The sequence below is a fragment of the Maylandia zebra genome, linkage group LG10 (genome assembly GCF_041146795.1).
Source record: "Maylandia zebra isolate NMK-2024a linkage group LG10, Mzebra_GT3a, whole genome shotgun sequence".
Taxonomy (NCBI): Eukaryota; Metazoa; Chordata; class Actinopteri; order Cichliformes; family Cichlidae; genus Maylandia; species Maylandia zebra.
The window spans coordinates 29,951,421-29,969,910 of record NC_135176.1 but is presented as its reverse complement, the minus strand read 5'-3'; the positions used below and the strand labels follow the sequence as shown (position 1 = coordinate 29,969,910).

The following is an 18,490-nucleotide window of genomic DNA, read 5'->3' as shown; positions in this document are numbered from 1 at the left end:
CAGCAGAGCAGAACAAGGACCACTATCAGCTGCAGTCCAACATGATGGATTCAAGTCACAAAACATATAGTATTATTTAGTTTTTTCAAAACAAACGCAAAAAAAAAAAAAAAAATGTCTGAGATCAAATCCGACTCTCTGAGAAACACTGCTGTCTGGGATGTTAGCAAAACTGGCACAACTCACTCAAAATCAAGATAAGAGACAAGAGGCAATCGAAAAGCATGTCTCATGCGGGCACAGATGCTCTGGGCCAAGCCAGACTGGCGCAAGAACGGGTTTTACAAAATGCCGTTGCTCAACAGAAACCAACATCCTGATTTCCAGCCGTCCTGCTACCGTGTTCACTCTGGCATGTTGTTATGTTGCATTAGTGCAAACAGAGAAGAAGACAGAAGTCCTGCACACTGAGATTAAAGTTCAGCCACCGTCACATAATGCTGACTTTTCTTTTTCTTTTTAATCAGCAATGCCAAACAGTCTTTCCAAGGTTGCTGAGTTAAGCAGAAGTCAAATCCTCAAGCATCTTTGGTTATAATTTTCAAACAGGCAATCTGTTGTGAAAGAAATGTAACATGCCTCTAAAGATGCTCTCTGTGAACGGTTCTTTATGGCTTTCACTGGCAACCAGTGTAAACAGCCTCTGCTCAACGAGGAGAAATAAAAACTTCTATGTTTAAAAACCGCAAAGCATATAAGATGTTCCCAGTTACTAAAGCCGTCTGCACTTCCAGTGGTACAGAGTAAAAGAATATCTGCACTTTTCTCAACTCCATCTTAGGTTTTTAGATTCTTTCTGCCAATCACATGTTGTGCTACTCTGAAAACCTTATTTCCAGTCACAGCAGGCAGCTCTTTTCAAACTGTGTCCTCCTTCCCAGCAGACAGAAAGTTTTAGCAAACAGCTTGTGAATTATGGATTTTGAATTCTGACGCTAATGCTATATTGAATGTAAATAAGGTGAGAAATATGCATTTTACATAATCTGAACTAAGTTATGGTGCTGAGTGGACTAATCTGACTGGTGAAAATAAGAAAGCACTCCAAGTATTTAATGTGCTTACACATCCTATTAAGTGGTTATATGCTTATGACATCTGTTTTTTGGGACATAGCCTAAAGAGCATTTGTTTTTGTTTTTACGAGTTGCCAACAGACCTACTTTCACTTTTACTATTTGCAACACTGAGCTGCAGTGTGACAGGGCTACGTGGTTTTGTGCATTGCTGTGCTAAAAATACAGATACGTGCAGGTTTAGCACCTGAGCAAGGACACGACGTAACCTTGAGTCCTGGTTTTCAGATCATTTTCTGCAACTTTCAGGTTTTAATGTAGAATGCAAACTGTGTGTTTATTAGTTTTTGTTTTTTCAGGGCTGTTCTTTTGCACAGTCAATATGTATGTATGTAAACACCTCATGCACTGTTACTTTTTAACGAAACTGTTTATAGTGCCACATTTCCTCTTATTTAAATTCTGTTAGTGGTAGTTGAGCTGCAGAGAGGAGGAGAGAACGAGTGGGAGTCAGCGAGAGAGAGAGAGAGAGAGAGAGAGAGAGGTGAAAAAGCGTTCAGATCGAGATTACGCAGAAGTGGATCAGTCAGTCCTGAGAAGACGAAGAAGAGCACAGAGAAAAATGAGGATCTTCGACTGAAATCTGGTATAACTTGAACCCACACCCACGTCATAGTTTGTATTAGTGTGCTTCTATGATAACTACATAACTGTCGATAATCTAAATATTTAAAGATGAATTATCACCTTTAAAGCAGCATGCTTTTGTACAGGTCTGGCTAGAGCTGATCATCATCATGCATTTCTTGTAGTCTGAGTTTCATTAATGTGGTTAAAAAAACAATACTCAGCGTTAAAGTTGAATTTGACTTTTGCATTATTAATATTAATTTCCCAGATTTTCTATTGAAATTTTATATTTTTCTCATGATTAATAATAACCTTGCTGTATGATTTTCACACTGTGTTTACGTCAAAAGTGAGGCTGAAAAAAATGGCACAGTCTGGACTGAAACAGTCTACTTAACAGCATGTTTTTATTTTAAGTTTAAGTTTACGGCTGGAAAAATCAAGTGTCTTTACATAAATGTACCTAAATATATTTGTTGTCTACGGTGAGTCAAATACTGAAAACCTCTGAAGTAATTTATTACTTTTGGCTGCATAATTCAGTCTTACTGAAAAATTCCAATGTCTTATCCAATGTTTGATATCAACTCAACTTTGATTGAGTTGCATACATGTATTGAATAATAAACAAATATACCGAGGCTTACAGGATTGCAAACACAGACCAATGTTGCAGGTTAGTTGGTCTGAAGGGAACATTTGAGTCCAAAACTTTTAAAGTGTTTTTTCTTTGCGACCACTGTGAATGAATTTTAAGGATTATATTGACTAAAAAGCGTAAAGCAGAAGAAAAATAACCCCTGAATTAACTGCAAAGTAAAAACTGCAAAGTACAGAGAACCTCTGCTTTCAGTGACAGTGCAGATCCAGCCAGTGTCCATAGGTCGCTTAGCAGAGAGTCCGGAGGTGACACTGTCAGTGTGGAGTTAGCTATTATTGCCAATATTGACAGAACTGTGGTGATGCTCCCAAAGTGACAGCATGTGCTTGTTGATCATTATACCATATATCATTTAATATTATATTTGATTATGACATTAAATATCTACTGAAGGTACAGGAATTTGTATCAGTCGTGCTTAAAAAGTGGTTCTTTGCTGGCATCAAGCCTTAAATCTTGTTTTCAGTTAATCTTTAAGTTCTATTATTTTGTTTTTTTTCTTCCAAGACTTTTTCCACCAGAGGTCCTGGGGGTCCATCTTTTAGCTTGCACACCCTGTACCCTCCTCCGCCTGGGCGGTGTGGCTGCTGTCAGCATCTCCAGGGCAGATCCATCCAGCTTCAGTAGCCTCCAGTAAGGTGAGCTTCACAACTTCAAGTAAAGTTCCCCACATTCTAGGAAAGGCTGCTTCAATGTGCCATTGTTATTGTCATGGTCTCACTTGCAGCTGCTCTTACAGACGTCTGCCTCCACCTCTTGGAGAATTAATGAAAACAAACTGCTTCAGCAGCAGCTGCATTAAAGCTATAAGATGCACCCTAGATAAGAGCCAGACAAGTTCAGATAAAAACATGTTTAACTGGGTCGAGTTGGCAGACAGAGATGCTCTGAGCCCTGCTAGTTTGGTACAAGAACCGTTTTTTAAAATGTGCTTGCTCAGCAGACACTAACATGAAATCGTGTTCACAGCAGATAAACCTGCTGAACTCCAAAAGTAAAGACCAGGGACCAAATATCAGTGCAATCAGTGCAAACAGCAAGGAAGGAAGAAGCCCTGGACACAATCCAGGTTACAGACCAGCCACTGTCAATGTAACACTGGCTTTTCTTTATCAGCAATACAAAACTGTATTGTCCAAGGTGACCGAGTTCAGCAGCAAACCAGAGCTTTTACCCCACATAATATCTGCTCAACAGGGGGAAAGGGAACCATATGGCTTTTAAGTTCGAGCACCACAATGCATTTGACATGTTTCTAACTACAAATGTTCTTTTTGATTGAAGAGAAATTTCAGCTAAGATTCATCTGAATGCTGCACAAGTAGAAAAGTTGTGCTACCACCAGCACCCTTTTTTTTTACCTCCAGATTAATACCTACATCCCTTTTGTGATGTTAAAGTGAGACGGAGTAAAAAGTATCTGCAGTTTCCTTCAGCACCAACAAAGATTCTTTCAGCCAATCACTTTGAAAATATTTGTCTAATCACAGCTTTAGTTTAGTTTTTATTAGTTTAGTTTTCCAAGTTCACAAAATTGCTTCAGTTTGTTTTTAATGTTTTTCAAGTCCAGTTTTTATTTTTATTTAAGTTTACTGAAATGTTTTTTCACATCTAGTTTTAGTTTACTTTTAGTTAATTACAAAAACCTTACTGGACACTTAATGACAGTGTTATAAAATAGCTTGTGAATTTTGGAGTGTCAGATTTCTGACACTATTGCTAATATTTGGACATGTCTATATTGGACGTAAATAGAGGTGATAAATATGACTTTTGTTGTTTAATGTGGGTTTTTTTTTTGTCTTTTTCAGTCTCCCATGTGTTCACTCCATAATTTATCATGCAGTGTGAACATAATTCAAAGAAAGTTACGAATAAACTGAAAGAATGCTGAGGTCACTCTTGGCTGAGAGTCAGTGTTTATGTCTTTGTGGAAGAGGCTACTCATAATGTTTTGGTGCATCTATACCTTCTGTATTACAGCAACAGAGGTGGCGACTTGTAACAACAGAAGGATGGTAGGCAGCAGTAAGCCAGCACCTTCTGACCGGGACACTAAGTCGGCCATGCCCGGGCCGCCGCTGTCATACTGCTCCGAGATGCTGCACAGCCAGGCTGACTCCTTCCTCATGGCAGCCCGACTCGTCCGCAGAGGATGGCCCAATGAAGGGACCAAAACAAACAGGCAGCTTTCACAATCTGAGGGTTCAGCACGTCAACCCATTTTCACCAGTTCAGAGGGGCATAAGACTCTAGTCAGGGTTAGGATTTGCCGTAAGGACCCCATGAGAAGTTGGACTCTTGATATGAGCAGTGGGGAGACATCCCTGGATGGAAAGACAGGCTTTGAAAAAGATGATAAAGCCAAAGAGACATCGGAAGGTGCAGCCTCACCAAACAGACCAGAAGAAAGACAGACAGGTGTAGTCTATGTTTGGAAGTCTAGTTGTCGCATCACATGCAGACAGACCAGAAGATTCAAGGCCCCGGTGCTACCAGCCATTGCTGAAGTCGAAGTTTAAAAGAAGACCTGTAATTGAATCTACAGGTGTATGAAGTACAGGGTTAATGGTGATTGTAAACTTGAATTAAAAAGTGCTAAAGTACCTGTGAGTTTGTTTTCGCTTCATATAAGTAATTTCATTTGCCATCAGTTCAGGAGTTTTACAGATGAAAACCTTTGTTTTTGTTCTTCATTCAACTGGAATTATCCACAATCAAGATGCTCTTAAAACACCAGAGTAATTCTAAAATGGACTTTCCACTGTTGACAGTGTCTGCAAAAGTTACACGACTATACATCTCGCAAAATCTGAACACTGAAGACAAAATCGACCAGAAAAGGATTTTTCTTTAAAATAAACTATAATAATTCATAAGTACATCAGCTCCCTAACTGGCAACTCCCGATATACCAGCAGACTAGTGAAACAGAAGGTTAGCTAATAATCTCTGGTGATTTAAGCTACATTAGCTAATGTTTTGAACGCCATTTAGAGAACAAAGATAATTCCAGAAAATAAACTAAGATACGGTGTTATTAACACTATTAATTAGTTGTTTTTAAGGGTGCTCTGATGAAAGGGTCTAAACTCGCCTGTGACTGAGAAACACGCTATGGTGTGAGCTGAGTTTAACAGCAGCGCCATCTAGTGGCTTTTAGTGGAAACAGCAACTTCATTAACAACACTTCCCAAAAGGATAGGATTTGATTTTAGTAAACTGTGCTTATTTCACTGTTTCATTTTAGGTATTTAAGCAAAGATGAGAAAAATAAAGTCGATAGCTCTGGGTGTTGCCCAGCTGTCTCCAATAAAAATGTGGTTATTATTCTAACTACAATTATTACCTGCAAGACGCTCATTATGGCTCATTTTTTTTCCAGGTATAACAAAGAATGAACACGGGAAAAACAAACAGACAAAATATACCAGCTTTGGGGGGGGAAGGGAGTTATCAGCTGAAGTGCAAAAAGCACCACCCTGCCTTTGCCATCGTTGTTTAGTTGTAGCTCAAGGAAGACGTCATTTTACCGTAGTGTACTTGCACTCTAGTCTCTTCATTCAGGCTTCAAAGAGAACGTCAGGTATTACTTTTCTTACCTGGAGTCCACAAAACATGGCAGTTTTTCCTTCAACTTCAGCCACATCTGAGCGATCATTGGGACAGGCCTGATTTTTTTTTTTTTTGTTTTAAAAACGCATTTATTTTGTTTGCGCACAGCCACATTTCAGTTCAAAGCCCCAACACCAAACTACAGAGACAACTGCAGAAACGCAAGGTGCATCCTTCATCATCATCACAGAATGCCACCTAATGCACCAAGCATCAATAGTGATGAATTAAAAAAAAAAAAAAAAAAAAAAGTAACGCATGAAGCATCTACGTGCACATAATGGTGCGGACAGAGGTCCAGGTGACATCCAGGGAACACAGACGTTTGGATTTGGGATTCCCTGGAATTGGCATGCTGAGGTCAAACTGGGATCAATCACAAATGACTGAAAAATAAAAACCGCAGGGGCTCAATTGTAGTTCAGTAGGAAACTTCCTTTTCCTTTTTGGACAGTTTCTATTGAAACAGTTTTATCTAATGACTTGGACCATTAACAGTAACATTAAGAATTAAAAATACAAAGATCATTACAAACCAGAATGTTTATTACTAATAAATGCCAGAGACACTGGCTGAGACGACGACACTGGCCCTCAAGTCCGTCAAGAAAAGAAGAAAAAGAAAAAAAGACATTTAACTTCAGAAACGGTCATTTCTAAAACCAACGGCGTATGAAGAACACGATCTAAAGTGACAAAACATTTCCCCTCCCAGCACATCCCACACACCCCGCAGGCTTCCAGATGTTGGGTTCAAACAGCCTGGAACAGTCTTTTAACCTGTGTTTTACAACTGATGAAATCTGGCAAGTTAAAAATCCTTCTTAGGTACACTGGAATCCATGTAAGGAGGGACAAAGAGGAAAGAAAGGGGGGGAGGGGGGAAAAAAGAATTCCATAATCAACATTATCCTTGACATTTGAACTTTAATCCTAAACCCACTCAATGTTTCATATTCCTCCCCAAAACCTGGAAGCATCAGAACAAAATTTACTGAAAACTGTATTTATTTGTCAAAAAAGCTCCTTTACAGCGCCAAGATTTTCAACCTGTAAAGCCATCAAACATGTAAAATACAACCCTTACAATACAATAGAATCAAAACAGGTACCAAAAAGTACAGTAAAAATTACACTTCCGGTGGAAATGTGGAAGGGGACGAGGAAACAAAACAAAAACAAAAACACGAGGGAAAAATAAAAACTAAAACTGATAGGGTTTAAAAAACAAAAACAAAAAAAGAAAAGAAAAAAGTTACATTTCTGGTGTTTTCTGTACAAATGGTCTTCTGTCATAAAAGAGGTCGAGTCTGGCCCAGTGTGTGTCCGTCCAGCCGTCGGTCTCACTGGATCACTGGAGTCCTGAGGGGTGAAACACATTAATGACACAGCTGGAACAAACCATTCAAAGTCTAATCTTTTCAAAGGGAAATTAAACTTTTAAAAAGACAGCTTTCTATGAGTATTTTAACTTGAAAACTTCAATCTGTTCTCCACTTACAGCAGCTATTAGTAGCTCAGTGCCAAGTGAAACATCTAAGTGCTCTCTATTTCACTTTCAACAGCAGAGATGCTCCTGGCAGCCAATTTACTCAAGTACAAATAGTTAGACTCTGACCCAAACAGATGCAGGAACTAACACGAGCATGAGGCTACAGGAGGACGTCCACATGTTCGCCAGTTTACTATGATCAAATACTCAGCTGAGACACAGCGCCAACTGTAAATGTGTCCTCCAGGTGTTCAAATGGAGTTGCATTAAAAAGAAACCAAAAATAAAAACAAAAGAGCAACTAGTCATCAGTTATGTCTGCAGGCATCTGTGTCCAGCAGTAAAACAATCCTGAACAATGATATTTATGCTAACTGCAGTCAGTCAGCAGCAGGTGGCTGCCTAACAGCTAACATTTTGGGGACCTGTGTTCTATTATTAAAACACAATATTTAATCCAACTGCCTGGCATTTCTGGTGACGATTGGAAAGGAATGTTTTCCCATTTGGTGAAAGCCAGGACTGACCCCACAGCTATGTTTGGGACAATGACAGGTCAAATCAAAAGGGGAACTCATGCGAACTTGAAATTACAACAGCAAGGTGTGAGTGGGGGTCTAATAAGTCTATCCACTGTTTAAACTGGAATACGTAGCACTAGGACACAGTCGCACATGTTGCGTTGTAGCAATGTCATACCTTGCACTGCCAAGTGACCATCAGTATGGCTTGTAGTTGGCCTGGTGTCCCCCCCGCCTTGGGGTTTTTCCATAGCTGGCATTGCCCTGGTCTGTGAAGGAGACGCAGTATTAAAGCAAGAGCTCAACATCTGACAGATGATGTTTGAGTGTTAAGTAAAGAGCAGGACAGGAACCCAGTTCTCCGGCTCCCCAAACTACACTCTAGAGGCTTGAGAAGAAAACATGGCACTCAATGATGTCTTAAACACTAAAGATGGGTGGCAGGAACGAGGCAAACTCCAAGAGTCAAACCAGGAAACGCGAGCCAGATGTGTTTTGGCAAATTTTAGGTTGTTAACCCTTTAGAGCCGGTCGGAGTGGGCACGCTCTGTTTTGCATAACTATTTTTAAATCCCGGTAGCTCTGCAACCATGTAAGCTAGCGCAATAATTTGTTTTGCATATGAAACCGGAGGAGTTGTACTTACATCTTATGCCATCAGCTTGTCCTAGGTCACAGTTTCCTCCCACATATAGCTTTACAAAAACTGCATAAAAAGCACTTGCAGCAACAAAAACATAATATTCCAGAAACACGCTTTGCCGATCAGCTGTTCATAACACTTCCTATGTTGGAATATACGTCAGCACGAACTTTTGCATGTCCGCCATTACCTGCCCGAAACCGGAAGCGACGTCATTTTCGTGGGTTTTTTTTTTTTACCATCAGGGCCACAGGGCCTATACTGTTTTTAAAAGTTATCTTTGACTTTATGACTTTCTGTGTCGTTTCTGGGATACTTAGGACTCATATTGCACTGCTGGAAATAGTTTATTTTGATGCATATGCTGCTTTTTTGCAAATTTGCAGTATAATATTTATTTTCATTTTTCCTGCAGTGTATAAAAATTGGTGTATTTCAAAAATAAAACTATGAAGACACTCAAAATAAATTTCCTGTGGTGGGAAACTATTTTGTGCAACTTTTTTGTATTTACAGTTTTGAGGGATAAACCTCTTAAATTTCTCTAACTAGAAATATGTTAAAAAAGCAAAAACGATTTTCAATTTTTTTGTAGTTTATTGCACTTTTTTGCAATTTATGTAATTACTATGCACTTAATGAATACATATTATTAAAATCTGGGCTATAATTGTTGTATTGATGTATAGCAACTTGAAATGCTCCCAAAAATGGCACTACACCATGTAAAAATATAATATAAGCTCTGGCGGACTTGGTTCTATGGTAGGTCTTAAAGGGTTAATGCAGCACCAACTTTATGCATCTATAGGAATATAACTGAGGGAAAAATGAACATCTTAAACGTTATGTTAGCAAGTTTATCAGAGCAAGTGGAACAGCTCAAAGGTCTAGAAGTACTGGCATGGCTACATCAAGCAGTTTACTCTTGTACTGTGGCTGTAGTGGGGGCGGGGTAAGGGGAAACAATCACAATCAGTACTGACGCGTACACCTCAGGTTTGGGCTTCGATGTGTTAACTGTTACTCCAAGTTACAACTCGTCTGCATGTTTGCACTTACTGTAATCGTATCCAGGACCATATCCGTAGTAACCAGAAGAGTAGTCATAGTTGCTGTAGTTGCCATATCCACCATAGCCATAGCCTTGGTTGCCATATCCTTGGTTCCAGTAGTTTCCATAGCCCTGGTTCCAGCCCTGGCTCTGACCTGAAACACAAAGTGCACATGAGTTTGGTCTAAACTTCAATATCATCCAACTCGAGAAGTTCCATTACCACTAAAACGTGCTGTCAACAGTGACCTAGCCTCTTAGCATTTACCCGATCATACAGATTCAAAACAAACAAGAAAATCCAGAAAGGAAGAGGGTGATCATCGTCATTTACCTCCACGGCCCCTGCCTCCTCGGCCTCCTCCATAGCCACCTCCACGCACTGTTCCGTACTGCTGCTGCTGGTACACCTCCTTTGGCTGAGCAATTTTCAGCTCACACTAAAAGAGATATACATACTGAAAAAACCATTCTCTCCTTTATGTGGCCTTTAAAACAAAACTAACGTTAAAACCGCCTTGCGATATTTATAAAAAACATTTGCAATTAAAGAGTGACCCACTTCCCATGTGTATACAGAGAAAACTCAGTTGTAAATTTCAAAAACATCTCAAGCATTAACTCAGGGTTTAACTACTGACTTGGTCAAACATCAGTTTGCAACAAGTTAATCTGTAGTGGCTTAATCTTTGTCACTCTTCACCAAAACAGATCACAGGTGAGGCTGCACTGTCCACCAGGTAGCTGATTAGAAGAATTTAAGCTGATTTCCAGCTGTACATCAGCACTTCTGGAATAACTGCTTACCCGGCCACCCTGGATGTTGTGGTATTTCTTCTCCAGACACTTCTTTACGCTGGTTTCCTCTTTGTATGTGATGAAGATGAATCCCCTCCTTTTCTTTGATTTGGGGTCAATTGGGAGCTCAATGGTTTCGATCTGAAAAAAAGGGAGGATTGGAGAAAAGATTTTGATCAGAAACAACAAATACGGTGCATGTAGTATGACAGTCTGAGGAGTAAATTATCTCTGCTTTAAAAATGTCGGCCACATCATTTAGTCAAACTTCAAACACACAAACAAGTGCCAGAATATCTCAGTTATTATTTATCCTTAACAGGATGACTTCCTCAAATTAATCTACAACTTTGTTGTTTACTGGCCAGTGGTGATGTACATGTGGTTAATTTATGGCTTAGACCAGTTTAGCTGGTAAGAACAGGATTAAAACTGTAAATGTGTTGAATTGCATGAGTGTACAAAGTTGGGCAAGTCAGTGGCTCTCAAACATATCCACGGAGTTTGTACAGGAGAATAAAAATGATACTGCCATCTACCCAAGTTTAACTCTGGAAACACTTAACCAAGAAGACTCAACATACAAGAGAGATGCAGTGGTTGCTGCATTCTAACCGCAGATATTTAAAATACATTTTATTTGAAACCAACCTCTCCAAAGGCGCCGAAGTATTCCCTGATGGTTTCCTCAGTTGCTTCTGGGTTCAAACCCCCAACAAAGATCTTCTTGACAGGATCCTTCTTCATAGCCATCGCCCTCTTAGGGTCGATATTGCGTCCATCCAGTCTGTGTTCCTTCTGCTCGAGTACCTGTGGATACAGATATATTACCATTAACAGACAATAACAGCACAGAGATTAGAGTCATCATCACAGAGATGACTAATAATGCAGACAAGGCAGTGTGGCTGATTAGCATATGATTCATTTATATTACTAAGAACCGTTCTCCCATAAAAGCTTCTGGAGCCCGTTCGGGATGAAATTATGCTCAGTTACGAGGGGAGTCACCTTATCCACGCTGGCAGAGTCTTTGAAGAGAACGAAACCAAAGCCTCGGGATCGGCCAGTGTTTGAGTCCATCTTGATGGTGCAGTCTGACACCTCACCGAACTTACTGAAGTAATCCTTCAGGTCCTTTTTACTCGTATCCCAGCTGAGGCCGCCCACGAACATTTTCCTGTAAAATTACATGTAGACATTGCTAACATTTCTTCATTTACAAGGTTTCACAGTTTATTTTCCCAAGGCTCATCATGCCAGCACGAGATCCTCGCACACATCACATGTGGCCAACCACAGTCCAACCAGACACTCACCCAGCATCCTCCTCTCCTTTGCTAGCGTCGATCTTTCCGCCATCTGTGTTGTTGTCCTGCTCCTCGTCCCCGGCCATCTGCTCCAGCTCAGCTCCATTCTGCTCCTCCTCTCCCTCGTTGCCGTTCTGCTCTGATGTCTCCATGAGCAGGTTGTCAGCGTCTGCCATTCTGACGGTGGGATCTTCAAATGACTGAGATGGGACAGGACAAAGTTTGAGAGATTGGAGAAGTAGGTAGCAGACTACATTAAACCAACATTTATCAATTCACGCACAACACTAACTGGAAGCGGTATTGTTTTCTTTACGTTTTTGATGCTTTATAAATACTCTTCAACAAGGACAAGAAACCTTTTGTTCATATCACTACCTGATCCCATCTTTGCTCTCACTTGCTAATTTGTTCAAATAAGACTGATTAAAATTCAGCCACACTTATGCTGACTTTAAGTCGCTCTCACATTGGTTTTAAACTCACTCATACTTAAATGTACATTACATACTCTGCAACAGGCAGAACTTCTAAAATGCTGTTGATTTATTTACCAAAAGGATCCTCTATGATCTATTAACTGCAAAGTTTAACCAAAACAAAAAACGAGGCAGCACTTCCCATCTGAAAATACTGACGTTTAAACTACAGAATGGCTTTTACTAGCGTATAATAAATGTATGGTTTTAGTCCTATATTATTAGTTGATCTTCTGTGATCAACTAATAGTGTGTAGTATTTTAAACATTTGTTACTTTACATCTTAATTTCTAGTGATTTTTAGGATCCTACATTTTAAAATGTATAGTTTTAAAGGTCCTTTGTTAAAATAGTTAAACATAACCAATAGCATCATAACAAAACAACAGAATAGGCACATGGCTTTAAAAAACACCCGGGATAAAAACTAATTAACTCTAAACAGATACACACAAAGAGTGTACTCATTTAAATTCAAGTAGCAATAGAAACTATTTTTTCCCAGAGTTTGGAAATTACTGTATAAGGAGAGCCGAAACACGGCCTAAAGATATTTCTATTCGTCCCTATTTTCAGAGAATATTGAGCATAAATCGGAATGCTAATAAAGAGCCGCATACATAATGCAAACTGAATGCTAATTTTAAGTTAAAGCGTTAGTCCGATCATTGCAATGGCGCCATATATCGGCAGGTTATTTATTATTTACACACCACCGACCATCATCAGTAATAAGACAGTTACACGCAGTTGTGCGTGCACCAGTGACCCCACAGCCGCGGTTGAAAGGAAAGAAAGAGCGTGAGTCTTCCATGTTGTCCAAACGTTTAAGCGGACCGCGCTTTGCTCCGTTACCGCTCGGGGCAGACAGCAGGCCCGGCTATCAGATGGGCAACCAACCAAACACAAAAACCGTTTAGATGATATAAAGTGCACTTAAAAACTGCCATTATGCACAACGGATGAGAATCATCAAGAGAACAAGAGACTCATAGCGTGCAAAAGCCGCGCTAACGCACATTAGCACGCTGCAGCTAACGAACTAGCCATGCTTACAGGCTAACAAGAAAACACCGCACACGAACAAAATGGTCGCCGCAGAAGAATCACGATGGAAATAAGCACGATATAAACCGGAACTCCCACAGTTTCTATTTACTACTCTTATATTTGCTATTACCCAAAATAACAATAAAAACGTGTTCTTACTTTGACTGAAAATACCGGGGACGCCGAGTGGCTGTTCAAAATGGACACGCTCCAAATTCGCCGCTAACTCGTGGCAACATATATATGACCGGATGTGACCAAGAAACAACCACGTCGTAATGTCGACATGCGTGATTGGACGAAAGCGACCCTTTTGAAGTTAAAGGCGTTGGATCATTGGTTGACTGTTCGCCCGCTGTGACAAAAGCCACATTCAGTAGCCAAACGTCCTTCCTGCTTCCTGTGTTCTGCTTTCTTTTTAGAGTGGCGTCTCAAAAGAAACGTTTTAAACATGCTAGGCTTAAAAGTGTGAATAATACTAATGTGTGTTTCCGTAGCTTCATTTTAGTCGGCTGCAAATAGCTTTAAAAGTGAAACCGATGTTTGTACTGTAGCTTCGCTACATTGTTACGATCCTCTGCGACATCAGGGATTAAAGAAGACATTTTGTACTGTTCATATTTGTCACACTAACATGTTTCAGATCATCAATAATATTTTAATATTAGACAAAGATAACCTACGAAAAAACAAAAATACCGTTTTTAAATGGTGATTTTATTTATTAATGGGAAAAATGCCCCTATGAGAATTAGTAATCGCCCCCTAAACCTAATAACTGGTTGTACAACCCATGGTAGCGAGAACTAATAAGTCTTTCACATTGCTGTGGAGGGTTTTTTTTGCCAATTATTATTTGTAGAATTAATAATAATAATACATTTTATTTGAAAGCGCCTTTCAAAAACACTCAAGGTCACGTACACCATAGGTGTCAAACTCTGGCCCGTGGGCCAAATTTGGCCCGCAACCTAATTACATTTGGCCCGCGAAGCCATACCAAATTACTATTAGAGCTGGCCTACTGGTATTATACAGCTAATATATATATTGTTTAGTATTAAGCTTTGCATGTTCCATATTCAGTTTTTCAGCAAAACGTGTTTGAGTCCATAAGAAAAGATTCATTCTTATATCTGGAGGAATAAATATATTTCAATAAATATTAACGTTAGCCCTGTTCCAGTTTTGAATTTTGGCCCACTGTGTATTTGAGTTTGACGCCCCTGCTGTACACAGTAGAATAAAAGCAACATAAAAGCAAGCAGTTTACAGCAGCGGTCCCCAACCCCCGGGCCTTGGACCGGTACCGGTCCGTGAGTCGTTCGGTACCGGGCCGCGAGAGTTGAGGCTCAGGTGTGAAATGTATAGTTTTCAGGGTTTTTATCGGTTTTCAGCGTTATTTTGTTATCGTTTTTATCGTTTACTCGGTTTTCCTGGGTCTTTTCACGTGTGTTATGAATAAATTTTCTTTTTTTCGGTACAGTACTAGTTTTATTTTGTTGTATTTATCCGCGACACCTTAAAGGCCGGTCCGTGAAAATATTGTCGGGCGTAAATCGGTCCGTGGCGCAAAAAAGGTTGGGGACCGCTGGTTTACAGAATTGTTTTAATGTAGTCAGATTGGAGGGTTTTTGAACCTGAATGTCCTGTTTACGGTCATGCCAAAGCACCTGAATCTGGTTTAAGTCTGAACTTTGACTACACACTCTTTGCCTTCTTCTTCTTCTTCTCCTTCTTTTTTAGCCTTTTAGAGGTGGACTTGCTGAGAATCAGAATCATCTGTCTTTGGCCAAGTTTGTGCACACACACACACACACACACACACACACACACACACACACACACACACACACAAATAGACAGTACATGCAGTATATATACAAACTATAGGTTTTTTATGGCAAGTCTTCTGAAGCAGCAAAGTGACCCTAAACAATCACACTACCACCACGATGTTTGATTATTGGTATGATATTCTTTTTCTGAAATCTGTTAATTTTACACCAGATGTAACAGGTCTTAAACCTTCCAAAAAGTTCATCTTCTGTCTCCTCAATCCACAGAATGTTTTCCCAAACGTTTTGGGGATCATCAAGATGTTTTTGGCAAATGTGAGACGAGCCTTTGTGTTCTTTTGCAGTGGTTTCGTCTTGGAACTCTGCCATGGATAGCATTTTTGCCCCCAGTCTCTTTCTTATTGGTGAATGACGACCTGACCTTAACTGGGGGAAGTGAGGCCTTCAGTTCTTTAGAGGTTATTCTTGGTTCTTTTGTGACCTCCTCGATGACTCGTTGATGCTCTCTTGCAATAATTTTGGTGGACTGTCCGTCCACTTCCTGGGAAGGTTTTTTCATTTGTGGATCATGGCTGTTACTTATTGATGTGTTACACTAATGCAAATTTTAGCATTGATCCGTATACAAATATAGGTCTAATATTGCTGATGCCAATACTTTTACCCTATAAAGGCAGCATATGTAGAGGAGAGCAGTGTGTCATGATTTATGAGATGAATCATCATTAATTAGACACGTATGTGAGAATGCTGTTTGTAGATTACAGCTCAGCATTCAATACCATCGTTCCCTCGAAGCCGGACAGGAAACTGCAGGATCTAGGACTGAGCAGCTCCCTCTGCAGCTGGATCCTTAACTTCCTGTCTGACAGACGCCAAGTGGTCAGACTGGGCAGCATCACCTCATCCCCCATCACACTGAACACTGGTGCTCCACAGGGGTGTGTACTGAGCCCTCTCCTGTACTCACTCTACACCTATGACTGCACGGCCACTAACAATTCCAACATCATTGTGAAGTTTGCGGACGACACTACAGTGGTGGGTCTTATCACCAACGGTGATGAGACGGCTTACAGGGAGGAGATCAGCGCACTGACCCACTGGCGCCTCCGGGAACGGTGCCCAATCCAGGAGGGCAGGGATAGCTCAGTAGGTAGAGTGGTTGGGGGTTGGGTCAAATGCAGAGAAAAACAAATAATTTCCCCACGGGGATCAATAAAGTATACACTATTATTATATATACACACACGTAGAAAAACATATTTAGTATACACATTCAGTAATGCATACACTCTTATATTGTACATATATTTATTCATATAACTCTCAGCTTTAGCCATTCTTATATTTTGCTTGTTCTTATGGTATTGTATTTTTGCACATCTCTGTTGCTTGTGAAGCTCGCAAACAAGAATTTCACTCGCATGTCCTGTACCAGTGTACCTGCACATGTGATGTGACAATAAAAGTGATTTGATTTGATTAAATTAGCAAATTCTGAACAAATTTTAATGACTACTGTATCACTGTCAATTTCCCCCACAATAATTCATTAATACAACAAAGCACACTTTTCAGCATTTGACACATCCCACACAAAAAAGCTCACATACAGAGAAAAATAATAGTGAACAGGACTCAGGTCAACTTATTCTTGCAGAACCTCCACAACAGCCCCAGGTTCTCATGCAACACCACCCCTGTGTTAAAGAAAATCTTTCCATTCAGGAGTTGTAATCTGTAGGAAATTGAGGGAAAGTAGGTTTAAACTATAGTTACAGGCCAGAGAGTGATTCTTCATTTACACCAGAGCCAAATAATGTGGGGTAGAAACAAATGTACTTAAAACACAAGAGTGCTGGGGATTTGTAAATAGGGCAAAACGTGCCAGTCCTGGTGGTCAGGACGACTGTTTACTGCTTTATCGGGCAAGTTGAGGCACGTACAACATGGGCACACACACACACACACTCATACACACACACAGTAAAGGGTATCTGTGGAGACAGTTGTGTTTCAGCAGTGGTCACTTGTAAACAGAACGAGAACTGCAGCAACGACAGGTAAGAACGCAGCACATTTTAAACATGACTAAATTCTTTCTTTTTCTACTTTTTTTCAGTAAAAATATTTTCCAAGTTTACTTAATCCATCCAGTTGTGTCAAAGTAATGATTATGCACTATACTAAATGTGTAACATGACTGACATGCCAGTTGAAGAGTTTGTTTTGGAAATGGAGGATGGAAAGGCCATCAGGCTCAAACCTCAACCCTTTTTGGATCTTCACTCAGCAATAATAATCTAATTAGAGCTTTATGTCCCTGTCTTCCTTTTCCCTGCAATGTGGATTTTCCAGATTTGTAGATGTGGATAAATAAAAAAGTTAAAAATCCTTAACTGGAGTGGGTATTGTTAATTAATTTTAACTAAAATTACGTATTAGACTTTGTCTTTACATCAAATATTAACTTTTTAAGAAGTCATTGCTTTATAGAAACAGATTAAAACATGACACAACCTGTTTCTTGCACATACGCACACACAAAAAGTATGGTTGTGGTGCTAAGGCCCATACGTTGTTACCAAAGACCAAGTATAAGAGTGAGAAAAGTTGTCTTAGACAGTGTGACTGCTTTTGTTGTTCTAATAATGATCTCTTACTGCATGTGACTCATTCAAACTTTTTTTTCCACGGCAAAAATGCATTAGAAGGCATAGACGTGGCTTTGCAAAGTGGTGACTTCACTCTTTTACAGAAGTATAGGACTAGTTTATTGAGCTCCCTCCTGGAGTGTCTGAAGGTTGCCTGGTAACTGCTCAGAGCTAATCACATGAAAAAAAAGGCTTTTTGCACTTCTGCTTGTCGGGATTTATAAAGTGCGTATGGATTAAGTGGTGGATTTTGGATGTTTTGATAAACAGATCCGGCACCTTCTGGTCAGGACAGGGTTACAGATTCCCTGTTTTTCCAGTCTGAGTAATCTGCTCCCTGTACCCTTACATTTACTAAACATGAAAATGGCATTTGCTAATGCTTCAAGCTATTTTTGACACACACTATTACATTGTAAAACTGTGTTGTAATTTGCATGTACTCATTTGCCCTAAACAACATATTTAAGCTACTTCTGGCTGCTCCTTTGCCCAAAGGTTCACTACAGGAGCTCTGCAAGTTTGATTCAAATAGTTTTATGCCAGATACGCTTCATAATGAATAATGAAGACATTTTTGTCTTTGGCCGGAATTGAACCAGCAACAGTTTAATTGTAAAACATGTTAACCACCAGAACAACTTCCAGATAAACATAATCTGCTTTCTGGGATAACCACTGCACACCATTGGAGGATTTAAGAAAAAAAATCCTGTCAGAGGAAGCATTGGTTATTATAAGAGCTTGAAAAAAGTGGGCAGCTG

At 39.9% G+C, this 18,490-nt stretch overlaps 1 protein-coding gene and 1 long non-coding RNA gene across 2 annotated transcripts; one reads left to right on the top strand and one right to left on the bottom strand.

Moving 5' to 3' along the window:
* The first annotated feature begins 1,502 nt into the window (after nt 1-1,502).
* Nucleotides 1,503-4,913, top strand: LOC101472922 (uncharacterized). The gene is made up of 3 exons (XR_191178.3): nt 1,503-1,662; nt 2,815-2,945; nt 4,291-4,913. It is a non-coding gene; the product is annotated as an uncharacterized LOC101472922 (long non-coding RNA).
* Nucleotides 4,914-6,912: 1,999 nt separating this feature from the next.
* LOC101473118 (heterogeneous nuclear ribonucleoprotein A/B) lies at nt 6,913-13,583 on the bottom strand. The gene is made up of 9 exons (XM_004551134.4): nt 13,430-13,583; nt 11,750-11,940; nt 11,442-11,610; nt 11,082-11,240; nt 10,440-10,571; nt 9,967-10,072; nt 9,641-9,787; nt 8,114-8,204; nt 6,913-7,284 (listed from the first exon to the last, which is right to left on the bottom strand). Exons 2-8 carry the CDS (start codon nt 11,914-11,916, stop codon nt 8,134-8,136), a joined length of 951 nt encoding a protein of 316 aa, XP_004551191.1. The 5' UTR covers nt 11,917-11,940; nt 13,430-13,583; the 3' UTR covers nt 6,913-7,284; nt 8,114-8,133.
* Nucleotides 13,584-18,490: the final 4,907 nt, after the last annotated feature.